The 12499-nt window shown below is 37.1% G+C and overlaps 1 protein-coding gene and 1 long non-coding RNA gene across 2 annotated transcripts; one reads left to right on the top strand and one right to left on the bottom strand.

Annotated features, from left to right (window-relative positions):
* Positions 1–341: 341 nt before the first annotated feature.
* LOC113297456 lies at positions 342–3891 on the top strand. The gene is made up of 2 exons (XR_003333496.1): positions 342–2174; positions 2469–3891. It is a non-coding gene; the product is annotated as an uncharacterized LOC113297456 (long non-coding RNA).
* Positions 3892–9119: 5228 nt separating this feature from the next.
* LOC113297455 (benzyl alcohol O-benzoyltransferase-like) lies at positions 9120–12499 on the bottom strand. Its single transcript, XM_026545927.1, has 2 exons — positions 11855–12499; positions 9120–10339 (listed from the first exon to the last, which is right to left on the bottom strand). The coding sequence occupies exons 1-2, from the start codon at positions 12305–12307 to the stop codon at positions 9398–9400; spliced, it is 1395 nt and encodes a 464-aa protein (XP_026401712.1). The 5' UTR covers positions 12308–12499; the 3' UTR covers positions 9120–9397.

Raw genomic sequence — 12499 nt, 5'->3', positions numbered from 1 at the left:
TTTCCATAAAAAAGATTAATTTATATCAAATTGAATGGATTAGGACTAAATAGTATATTTAGGTGGGATTTTGAACTAAACCCTATTTTTCCGATTTTAAAATCCATGGAATGGTGCGAGTTCTATCTATCGCGGCGCCGAGCAATGTTGGAGTTTCATACACCGTACGCACTGACTTTTCAAAAAGATGCATCAATAGGAGAACTTAGTTTTGTTTTAACCTACTTTTGGAACAAAGTCGGCAAGCAACGTGTCAGTAACATGTGCATTGTATTTGGTTCCACCAAACTCTACTAGAGAGTATATAAAATCTAGTCGTGTTACGCAACTCCCTCCTCATCAGACCTAAACTGCTTTTGGTTGGCTCTGTCAAGAATATTTATTTCAGTCTATAAAAATCTCACTCTTCCTCTTTTTTCTTTTCCTGTGTGTGGACAAGAAACGAGGATAGGGTTTCTGTTTTGCTTCCAAAAATAACCATAGCCTCTCTTCTCTCTGTCACAACTATCAGAGAAAATCTATCTCGGCTGCCTTGGATCTTGTTAACTTCTCTTTTATTCTGATTGTGATTGTTGTTGTTGTTGTATCTAGTTCGCTTGGTGCAGGTCGGGAAACGGTTTATTCATTTTCTTCCTTTTGGTTCTTGTTAATGTTGACCATGTGAATTGGATTCCCGCCTTGCATCAACTGAATCGGATACAGCAGTGAGTTAGTGAATCAATAAGGAAGGTCAGATCTTTACTTGTATTATTATTTCTTCTATTTAATACAGTTTAGTCTGTTGTTTTATGATTTGGATCTAGTTTTAGGATTCAGTGTTCTGCTAATTAATCAGATGTAACTATCTCTTTCTATCAAGATTCATTATTATCGCCTTCGCCGTCATTTAGTTTGTTTATTTTTGTGCTAAAAAATTTGTTGTTTCGCCATTTCTGGTTCCTGTTATTATTTTTAAAAGATGAAGTACAGTTATTCATCATTTTTTGTTGTTGGATTCTCTTTAAATTTCTACTTATTTATTTTTTTGAAGCTGAAATTTCTAATTAATCAAAGTCCAAATGTCATTTGGCTTCTCCATCATTGGTTTGGTTTAATTTATTATGTTCTAATATAATTTTTACATTAATATATTTCACATCAGTTTGCCCTTTTTTTTTTTGGTTGTTTGTGTGTGTGTGTGTGTGTGTGTTTAACTGATGTGCTGAGTAGTAATCTGATTTCAGGGTAGTGTATCTCTTTTGTTCCCAAGTGTTATTTTGCTAACAAATTATGGTAAGGCTCTGATTAGGAGCTGGTTATTACTCTCTTTTTCTGAAGCATAGCTAGTTATTACTCAGTGATGATGTCGTATACTCTTGAAATAATATTCCAAATATTGCGTTAAAAGTGTCTTAAGTCGTAAAATATTATAACTCTGGCATGTCGTTTGTTCTTCCAATTTAATCTTGAAATGGGTCATTTCATTTACTAATAATGAGAGGATTATGTGGTTCCCTAATCTGTTGATTTAATAGGTTGTTGTCGGCGTGGAGCCTTCACACTGAGTTGTCACATGTTTCCATTTCTACCTAATACTGTTTCTAGCTACTACCCGTTCTTTAAGGTACTTACTTAGGCTTGATGCCAAGTATCTGCTAGAATTTTTGCTGTTCAGTAATGTCAGTTTAGTGCATCTGAGCAAGTCCTCTTCCCTAAACCCCAAGGTGTTTTCTGTAGCATTAAAGGCGAGTCTAGTAAGCTTCCTTCCCCAGAGGTATATGCTTTACGGGGCTAGATTTCATATCTCATTTCCCTCAATTGTCATTGTGTGTTTATTTCTAATTCTCCTAGAATTAGAAGTGGAATTATGAGATCTACAGATTGGGTAGCTTAAGGTAATCTCCAATAGAATGTTAAAATAGCTATGGATTGAAGGTTTATTTATTGTCTTCTTACATGATTTAGAGTTGAAGCATTGACGGATGCCCATTAATTCCCCTTTCTCTTCTGACCTCATTTTACCTTTGTACTTTGTCTAGTATGAACTGATGTTGTGAAGCTGGATGCAGTTCGACAGTGGTGGTGCAACATAGATTATACTTGCTACCAATTGATTGGGACAGTTTGACTAGAGAGAAGGTTGATCATTTTTGGCAAGGGCAACGTCTCTCACTGTATGACATCTGTAGTTTAAGGTACCTTAGAGAAGTTTATTTTACTTGACCTTGTTATTTTCAGTTATTTGCAGTTTTTTCCCCTCTTCTGCTAGGACTAGTTTTTCATCACTTTTGACTCTGAACTGTTAGTTGTCTTGTTTGTGAAACAAAAGTCGATCAGCTATGTATACCATTGAAGGAAAAATATGGTTGGTTATCTCTTGGTTGTTGATCGGTGGCTGTGGACGGGAAACTTTATTTCCATTTTCCTTGTTCAATTCTTTTTGTCTTTTGCCATAACTGGCTTCACAATTTTTCTTTTTTCTTTATTAGATTATTGTGGACAATTTGGACGCATCTTGAAGGGGGTTTAGTGTCTTTTAAATTTTTAATCAATCAGGCACCAAGTACCATGCTCACTTTAGGAGTTCTTGAACGGCATGTAAAAACTTCTCTGTCCATTTCCATTGGCCTACTGTAGACTGCATTCCCCCATCATGCATAAAGTAGCAACTGTATACCATGTTTATGATCTGATAATCTACATCTTCAGTGTTCTGTCTTTATCACTTGTTGTTCAGCTGCTGTGCAAGTGTTGAGCATTTCCTTCTCTGTTTTCTTCACAAACTCCAATTCATATCCCAGTGGGTTCTTACACACAAATGCTGATAGAGGATCTTAATGCCAAATGCATTTCCGTGGAATGCTGCTGGCTGTTGGCTGTTAGAGGCCGCATTTCTCAAGTGTGTTGAGCATGAAAAGATAGACATCCTTGGCATCAAGAGTAAATGCAATTGCATGGCTTCTCCAGGTATGCAGTGAGGATCTGATGGTAGTTGGTGTATTCTTTTCTTGGGCATTTAATCTGTTGCGGACCCAGAAAATAAGGAACCCTGGAGTGTTTGATGTTTATTGGGAGGTTGGACTACTGCTTTGGCTCTAGGCACTGTCATACTCGCTATGGATGGTGGGTATTGAGAGCTGAGGGATTCCATTTGCAAACAGGCAGACAGGATAATGATTCAGAGCTGCAGACATATTCACAACAGTTGTGATGATTTGGACGATATCCGAGTCACCTGCAAAGTTCTGTTCACCTGACAAATAAACCTAAACTTGCTTTTTGGAAGAAATACAAAGTTTTATGAATTCGGGTCAGGCAGTAGGTTATCAGTTGAAATAATCGGAGGTAGCTGTTATTTTGTTTGCCACGTCAATTTCAGTGGTTCTAAACACCGTCTTACTCTATGTTGTAAGAGGCGAGCGCTAAGCCCTGGACCAGCGCCTAGGAAAAAAAGGCTCCAAGGCGAGGCGTGAGCGTGATGACCAATCTTTTTTTTTTTTGGCGCCGAAGGCGCCCAGATAGCGCTTAAGCCCTAGGCGAGGCCAGACGATGGGCTTGGCGCCTCGCCTCGCCTAGCGCCTTTTAAAACATAGACGAGATTTGAAGGGACAAGTTTCATCATTTAAGCATGATTTTCTCCTCCTTCATTTTGTCGTCGGAGGAGCAAGTTAGAGACTTTCAGGGTGGGATGATAATATACGCATGATAATTGTTCAGGGTGCGGTGAAATGTATGCGGGCAACTATTTGTCGCCTTCTATAATGACGTCTACTGGGACTGGTTTTCTGCTTGATATACCTCATCCTGTCCTGTATAGATGTTATCGTCATTTTTGTTTCTCTTATCACTTCAGTTTGCTTTCTCTGTTCATCTTACAGAATAATGAGAATGGATCACCTGAAACCTTGATCATTAGTGTCCAAGAGATACCTAAATTAACGATGTGTAGGTTTAAAATGGGCGCATTTATTCTGGTTCATCCCGCTCCTCAAAGTGAATGTTGATAGATTGGTCGGGATTGCAAAGTCAATTTTCTAATGATTATTACTTGAGAAAATGGGTATGCAGGTTAGTGTTATTAGTATTAGTGTACAAAAGTCATAATTTAGCTTTTAGCATCAGCACTAATAAGCAGCATGAACATGCATACCTGTGCACTTGCGCTTTAGCGTGTTATCTTTTTTTATTGGCTCGAACTCGAATCAAGTGGCTGGGAGCATTTAAGCAAGTATAACAATAAAAATTATTTGAACTAGATTTTGTGCCCGGGCGTGATTTAACCATATTTTTGGTTTGGTGAGATGTGACTTCGCCTCGTCCCATCGTTCATTTTTATTCGGTGTCGAGGGGCTTCGACACGTCTCGTGGATTAGAATTTCTGATTTGGTGTGGTTCGGTTTCGCCTCGCCCCGTTCCAATGCATGTTTAGGATTTTTCATTTGGTGTGGCTCAGCTTCGCCTTGTCCGGTCCCAATGAATGCTTGGCTCGGCTTTGCCTCGCCCCGTCCCGATGTATGCTTAGAATTTTTGATTTGGTAAGTCGCACGTTGCTTTTTACCCTTAGGACTTTTGATTTGTCGTGGCTCGGCTTCGCCTCGTCCCGATGCAGGATTTTTGATTTGGGGTAACTCTTTCTTTTAGAATTGTATACATTCAGAGTATTTATGTAACCATAAAATTGTAAGATCTTTTTAAATTATAAGAATTGTATATATTTCTTTTACAATTATTAAGCTAGGTAGAGAGTTAAACTTGGTTTCAAGAAGAATGAAAATTTCTATAACCTGTAATCGTCTTGGTTTCAATTAACACTCCTCGCCCCATCCCGATGTCATGCTCAGCTTACTTGGTCGGAGGAGGCAACAACTATATTCTTCTTGATAGGTTGAGTGTCAACCTGATTCTTCTCATATTCTGAAGACACATTTCTGTCATCGGCGGGTGCATTCAGTAATTTTAATATGTGATTAGTAGCACTGCTTGAGAATAAGTAGCCTCAAAGAAGTACAACTTCACTTATAATTTGATTAATAATTTCAAGGGAAACTCAAAATGGGTGCATTTCTATCCAAAATGGATGAAGTTGAATATGTTCATCGTTCACTGTTGGCTAAATTGCTCTTTTCCAGATTACCTTCTGTAAACCAACATATAAGTAGACAATCAAAATCAAACATCGACAACTTCACAAAATAAGAAACTGAACCCGCAAATAAGAAAAATGGATTTATTTTTTTGATTGAAAAAGACTAAAGGAAAGAACAACACTCCACGGTATAATAGCAAATGCCAAATATTCATGAGCAAATGCTTTAAGCCCTTATGAGGTCTGTCAAATATTCATGAGAAATGTCATAATATAATTATCCTTGAAGATTCTTCGACTCTACTGCAGTTCTTGGACCTGAAAAAAAAGCAAAGAAGAAAAGAGGATTCAGCTTATAAATAGCATAATAACCAAACAAAAACATTATAATTACATACATAAGAGGTGGGTTTTAGAATTTCAACAACCTTGTAGCGATAAATAGCCATACGCGTTCTTAGCAACAAAAATCTAGATAGTAACCCGTGCTTCGCACCGGAAAGTGACCGTTTTGACGCCGTTTTTGTTTGTTTATGCATTTTGATTCATAATGTACCATTTGTAAAAGAGAGACGCATAAAACTATATAAAGACATAATCGTATCAAAATAGCAATTTGAGCATTTTACTGTTGATTAACGAAAAGCAAAATACATGCATGACTGAACATTAACCCGCTGAATTAATAAGCTATTGAAAGTAAAGAAAACTATGTATGATAAGTACATAGCTATTGTCACGCAGCTTCAAGAAAAATGTAATTTAGCATGAGATGTTCCATTATAGAACATACTTACAGAACTCACGATATTACTTATTGTACACGTTGGTAATGAGAGGTCCACTGCCATCCAATCTCATTATTTTATTTTATTTTGCTCGATTATCCAATTTCATGATGGCTCCTAATAATATTTTAGTTGAGGTTGGGCATTATTAATGAATCCATGATCAGCTGGTCACTTACCTGATCCACCATTCCGCTTTCACTATGCCTCATACTGGTATCATGGTCATGTTGTTTGTAACAGAAAGCTTGTCCTTGATGTGAGCATTGTCATGTGAAGAATGGAAGTGGTCTTCTAATAATGACATTTCGAGACCGAGGCCTTTCATGATAGAGCTTGGTTACTTGTAATGCCTAAAATTGAAATAGAACAACACCAAAATCAGTGTACCATAAAGTACTGAAATTAGACTACATAATTGGTAATGACCAACTAACAATGAGGGCAAAGAAATATAACTGTTGAATGCGACATGTTTCAAATAACTAAATGGCCAAATCCACCAACCGCCAATGAAATAAGGAAATACATGTATTCAGGGAACTATGAGCTCTTGCGATGCAACTGCCTAAAGGACCAACATAAAGGTTGAAGACATCAAACATCTCATATGAAAAATGGAGATTATTAATTTCCTCATTTGCATAATGTTGCGCCCTTGCTGAAGCAATATAAATACTCCTAATGGATGTGAAGTAGAAGAGCTTGGATGGAGCCAAACTGGTCACAGTATCTCCTAGTAGATTATCTCTAACACCATTTAGAACATGACAATATATATTTCCTTCAAACCGATGGTGTTAGAGATAATCTGTGTAACTTTACTATTCCTTGAGGAATAAGTATACTTATACATAGTAAAAATTACCAACTTATATATGATACCACATAAATAAAACTCTCTTAAGCACAGTCTCCATGAAATCCATTTAACCCTTTTGTTGTATTCCTTAGTTTAGAACTTCAAAAGTTGTCTCCTGAAAACGAAGTATATGTGACACCACATGTAAATTCCTTAATGAAAAGCATTGAATAATTTAGATATTCGGGGTATACCTTCATAAACTTCAGCAGAAAGCTTGTCTATATTACTCTTGAAGTCCTTCAATTCTCCATGGATTTCATTGCATCTCCCATCTCTTCTTGAGCCTTTTTCTGCTGGTCCTTGTCTGGTTCCTAATGGAATATGGATGCAGTAGTTAGCAATAAAATTCTGATGCAATTGCTTCCAAAGATTTTCATATAATTCTAGTGTCAAGTAAGAAATTAGTAGACACAACGGAAATGCAAGCATACGTATCAAATGCTTGATTACCTCTTACTGACCAGGTCGGTTGGATTTTCTTCTACCATGTCAGATTGAAGAATATTTAGTACGACGTTCTTCCATAGTTAACTGCAAATAATTATATTTATGGGAAAGATATTTGCAGAATACTGTTAACCAAAAAAAAATCATTCAAACAACAAACTTCATAAATAGGCCAACTGTAATTAAGTAATTTTCGGTACAAATGTTATTCACAACAAAATAACTTGGAAATCCAGGTGCTATAAAATGAAGCTTTAAAGACATATGAATACTATATATTGAGTATTATTGGGTGGTATATTTGCTACTCTAGGATTGAGATTTTATTTAAAATTACTAAAGAATGAAATTAGCACCCAACAACATCTTCAATACATAAACACCTGCATTACATGAGCACAAAAGAAACCCAATTTAATAGATAGTGTGTAACGTACTTCAACATTAAAATACATTGAAAGTATACGGTTGTTTCTGTTTGTGGTTACTGGGCAGAACTTCTCCACCGCTGCTACAATCAGTACCCACCATATTCTGTTTTAAAAAAATTATGTGAGATATGAAAGTAATGTCATTATTCCAGTATAAAAACTTTCTTGGCCGCGAAGGAAAGAAGAAATTAGAGCATCTTACACTCCAATACTGAACTTCTCATTCCCTGCACTCAAATAGTGAACTTCTCCTTCCCAGCAATGATTTCCACATTCAACCATTCAGATACACGTTTTCACAAATCCCCAACCATTGTCGATGGCAACATTCATCTCAACTTTGATATCCATGGCTTCACCAACAACTGCAAATAGAATGGCATAGTTAATCCCTTGTCTTCTCTAATCCAGATCAAAACTTTAGTAAACTGTGACGAAGTCTAACAGATCTTAATTGCATATGAAATACCTTATGAAGCAAAATAGAAATCCTGAGCTTCCTAGCAAGCATGGTTCTAGTCTAACGTAAGTCTGGTATTTCATTAGGAACAACCATGGTACCTATGATTAAGTGCACAACAGAATACCTCAACCGAAGCCCATTGCACCACTTAATTGTCATTTTCGGCTGCCTGTCAAAAATAAAAATGATCCCTGATCCACTTTCCGATCAAACTGAAGTTTAAAAACACAAACAAAACCAAATTTAAAACTGCAATTTTATTAACATAAAAAAAACACCAAAAAGGTTTTAATATGAAACAGGATTTCATATAAGCAAAAAAATTGTTTACCCATGACAACACACTGACAGATTGCTGCAAAGGATTATCCTTCTCCACCACAAAATCATAACCTAAGATTACATCAACATATCACAAAACAAAATCAAAAGCTTATAGAATTTGCAGCAAAAACTCCAGCTTGAAAGAATAAAAAATACCCACCTTTGACATTGTAATGTGTTTTACGAGAGAAAACCTTAATCGCGATAACCTAGTATCAGCTGCATTATAAAAATTGAACAACAAAAACGAACTAACCGTAATCTTGGTTAGGTTAAAAATTAAAAACCCATATGATTAGAACCCTAATTCGAAACCAAAAAAAATAAAAGAAAAAGAACAAACCCTAATTAAAGTATGGTTCAGACGGATATATCTTCACTTGCAAAAACACTTCTTTGTGCTTAAACCTTTACCTGCGGTATAAAAAAAAATAGTAAAAAAATAGATAAGCAGGGATAAAGGAGAAGAAAGAATGAAAAGGGAGAGAAATGAGGAGGATCGAGTGAGAAGATAAAAGTTATGGGTTGAAGAAGAAGCAAACCCTAATATTGTTTTTCTTTGTTTTTGTTTTTGTTTTTTTTTTCTTTTTTTGGAGATAATAAATAAAATTTCTTTATATCTTAAAAAAAGCCTTGTTATTCTCTCTTTTGAGGAAAAGTGGAAAGGAATAATTCTGTGAATGAGTGACGGTCACCGTTAAACGTGGAGCCTAAGGAGCTTAGGATTTTAAAGGAGTTAGATAAGCTATTCGTTCACATACTTTTGCACCGAGTTTCTTCTTCGTATACACTCTACATGCATTATGCTTGACATAAAAGACAGAAAACAGAGATGAAGAAAACATTAACTTCGGAAAAAATGCTATCCGGTCGCAAACCGGAGTTTAAGGGTCTATAGCAGTTCATTTTACTATGCCACACTCGTAAATCCTAATGTCTCGGTGTCTGAAACCAAGGAAATTGGAACTGTTCTTGTCCGAATCCTGGATCAGCAAGTGCTCTAGTATGACCTAATTAGAGTGCTGATGTGATGAGCTTGTAATTTACGGGAGCCTCAGAATCAGCTGATGGTTCATTACTGATCAACTTTTCAATCTCTACCGCAAATTTCTTCATTGCTGGTCCACCCAAACAAACTGGCACCAAAATTCCATCTTCTCCTTTGTTGTTCTTGAATGGTATATAAAAGCTTGCTACCCCAGGTATGGCTCCTACACCACCTTTCGCTGGCCCACCATACACTGCTTTTCCCCACCCGAAATCCACATCTCCAAACCCAGCACGGGTTACATCTGAAACAAGATATGCTCGCACAACTGCAAAATGTGGTCGTCCATTTGTCACCATAAGATCAGCCAGTGAACGCATGTACTCGTCCGTCACTTCTCTCTTGGCTTTCTTCACCAACTCTAGTGCATATCCTAATGGATTCTTGCTCAATTTCTCTGCAGTTGATATTGCCACTGGAAACGCAAAGGCATTACCATAGAATCCCTCCGGAATTGGTGGATTGAACTTCCCACGTACATTCGCAATACAGATCATTCGAACTTCTTCCTCGGGATCTGGACTAATTGCAATGGTACGACATCTCCAGAGACATGCGGTGAGCATTTCAAAAGTGGAGCACGATTGAATATGAGATGGCACGTGTCTTCTAAGGGCAGCCACTTCTTGGGGACCAAAGAAGAAAGAACGGTGCACCATATCATCCAGAGGGATGAGAGTGTTTTTCGTATCTGGTACCACATCATACTCGCGATGTGCAAATGTGGGTTGAGGGGGATCTCGGGCATTTAGTATGTGCCTTTGCCAAACGGGTAAGATTGATGGGGCGACTGCACCTCGAGCAATTTCACCTAGAGCTGTCATGAATTGTACTAAACCTTGAGCATCACTCATGGTATGGTTCAGCCGAATGGCTAAAATGAATCCTCCACATAGTAGTCGGGTAACCTATCATCATCAACAATTAACATAAATAAACAAGTCAGAAAAGTTATCCCAATTTAAGAAAGGTCTATGTAAGGTTGAAATTTGCCGAACCTACTCTTTATTAAAGTGTAAACATGATTGCAAGTTGCAACAGTATCTTCTTTTCTTTTTTGAAAATGACTGTATGACAATATCCTTCTCTTACATCTCTTACTAAAATGCAGTCAAGAAATTATTTGTATCCCGCATGATAAAATGGGTGGGACCCAAATCCGCCCAATAAGCTACCCCTACTAATCTCTGCAGGGCGGATTGAAGTCCCACACATTCTGTTTCTGTCGGGATAATTTATGGGATTCAAATCCGCAGGGTCCCTAACACTTCCGAACAATGGCGGATCTATAGCTGGGCTAACCTGGGTTTTAGCCCAGATAGCCGTCACAGCCCAAAAATCTAAAAATATGAATTGTTATGCTCGACAACGCTATCAGCCCGGCCAAAAAAATTAATTAAGAGTTTTTGGGTCCATCCCTACTTGCGAATGCAATCTACACCGTTTTTTTACTAAAAAAATACGACAGTTACGTGTCGCTTCCTCTCTAGTTCATGGTAGCCTCTTCACATCTCTTATGGCATGGAGAACATATCCCATCATTTTGAAAAACGTTAGCATTACTGATTTGTCTTGTAATGTCGGGTGCTATCCTAGTTTTGTAATTCTTTACTTTAAAAAGGACAAGTTACGAGTACGTGCATTGCATGTCAAATGTTATAACATATTTTTGTGAAAAATCAAAGTCATTTTTTGTTTCATAAACTCAAAATTTAATACTCTGATTTATGCTATTTGCGTAGGAAATTTAGGAATCTTTCCGGTGATATAAATTTTACAAAAATCCGACATAGCGTTTAAAAGATATGGATGTGTAAATTTTCAGCTTCTTTTCTTATAAAAATGGCATCTTTTGTAAATATATGGAAATTTAACTTATTATAGATAAGCCCCTATATTTAACAAATATTACCCGTATACCCAATGTGCAGACACCAAAAGATCATGGAGATCCAACGGCTGACTTTTAAACCTATAAGATCTAACGGACCTAAAAACTTAAAAACACGGAAACTTTTTAGTCTTCCTCTGCTGAGAGGGGGGAGATATACAAGCGCCTTATGTCAAAATCAAAACTACTATTTCAAAATTCTATAAACATGATTCATTTTACTGGTCTATTTGCTCCCTGCACGACAGAAAAATGACCACAACCACAAGCTTTCATTTCCTTCCTGTATATAGTACATCAGATGATACCTAATAGATAGTGGATACGTACTAATAATAATTAATAGATAGACCCCATGGGTATATTTTCCTCATCAAACTTCTCATCGAAATATATCTATAGGTGTTTAAAGCTGTTTCAGTCATGAAACTAAAGAAAGAAATTAACTAAATCAACCACTTCTGGCAAACTAAGAACAGTTATGTGTTGAATAACTGTGGGTCTACGCAATATATAACCGTCAAAATCTCACCTGAATCAACAAGAGAGGGCAATTTAGCACACCCCCAGATCCGGGGACATCGAAAATGAGCTCTTCCAAACAAGGAAAAGGTGGTTGAAGTGCATCTCCGAATTCGTCAAGACGAACATCTGCATCAGCTTCAATGAACATGACACCTTTGCCATTGCATTCTACCACTAACTTCCTCCCAGGTGCTTCTATAAGCCTACCAGCAAACGGGTAGTAAAAAACAAGAGAAGCGGCTACGGCTTTCCTTATGACATCCACAGGGTCTTTCCCACTTGCCAAAGAAACATCATTTTTTCGATAGAATTGAATAACAGGAATTTGGAAACGAAGACCTTCTTGATCATCAATATCAGAAAGGTACTTAAATTCATGAGGTGTTGGTTTAGCTGGACCAATTAGTTCGGGCTCCCGTCTTTGTGCCTTGAATGCAAGAGATGTTGATGGAGAAGCCATGTATATATATTGTGTATATGTTTGGTGATGGACTGAACAAAGATATTGATCTAGCAAGAAGATAAGAAGAGGTACGTAAAGCTAGACAGAGAGCTAGAGTAGTTGCGTTCTTTGATGTTGGAGGTAGAGGGATTATTTATAGACATGAATAGCTGCTTCAGGAGAGTGATAATTTTAGGAGTTCAAGGACAT

Source organism: Papaver somniferum, chromosome 7 (genome assembly GCF_003573695.1).
Source record: "Papaver somniferum cultivar HN1 chromosome 7, ASM357369v1, whole genome shotgun sequence".
Lineage (NCBI taxonomy): Eukaryota > Viridiplantae > Streptophyta > Magnoliopsida > Ranunculales > Papaveraceae > Papaver > Papaver somniferum.
Note: the sequence above shows the minus strand (reverse complement) of the source record. Positions and strands in the feature narration are given on the sequence as shown.

Excerpts from the sequence above, each read along its gene's own strand:
- LOC113297455 (XM_026545927.1), bottom strand. The coding sequence starts at position 12,307 with ATGGCTTCTCCATCAACATCTCTTGCATTCAAGGCACAAAGACGGGAG. Across the intron at positions 10,340-11,854 it reads GCCCTCTCTTGTTGATTCAG|GTTACCCGACTACTATGTGG; the intron begins GTGAGATTTTGA and ends TGATGATGATAG.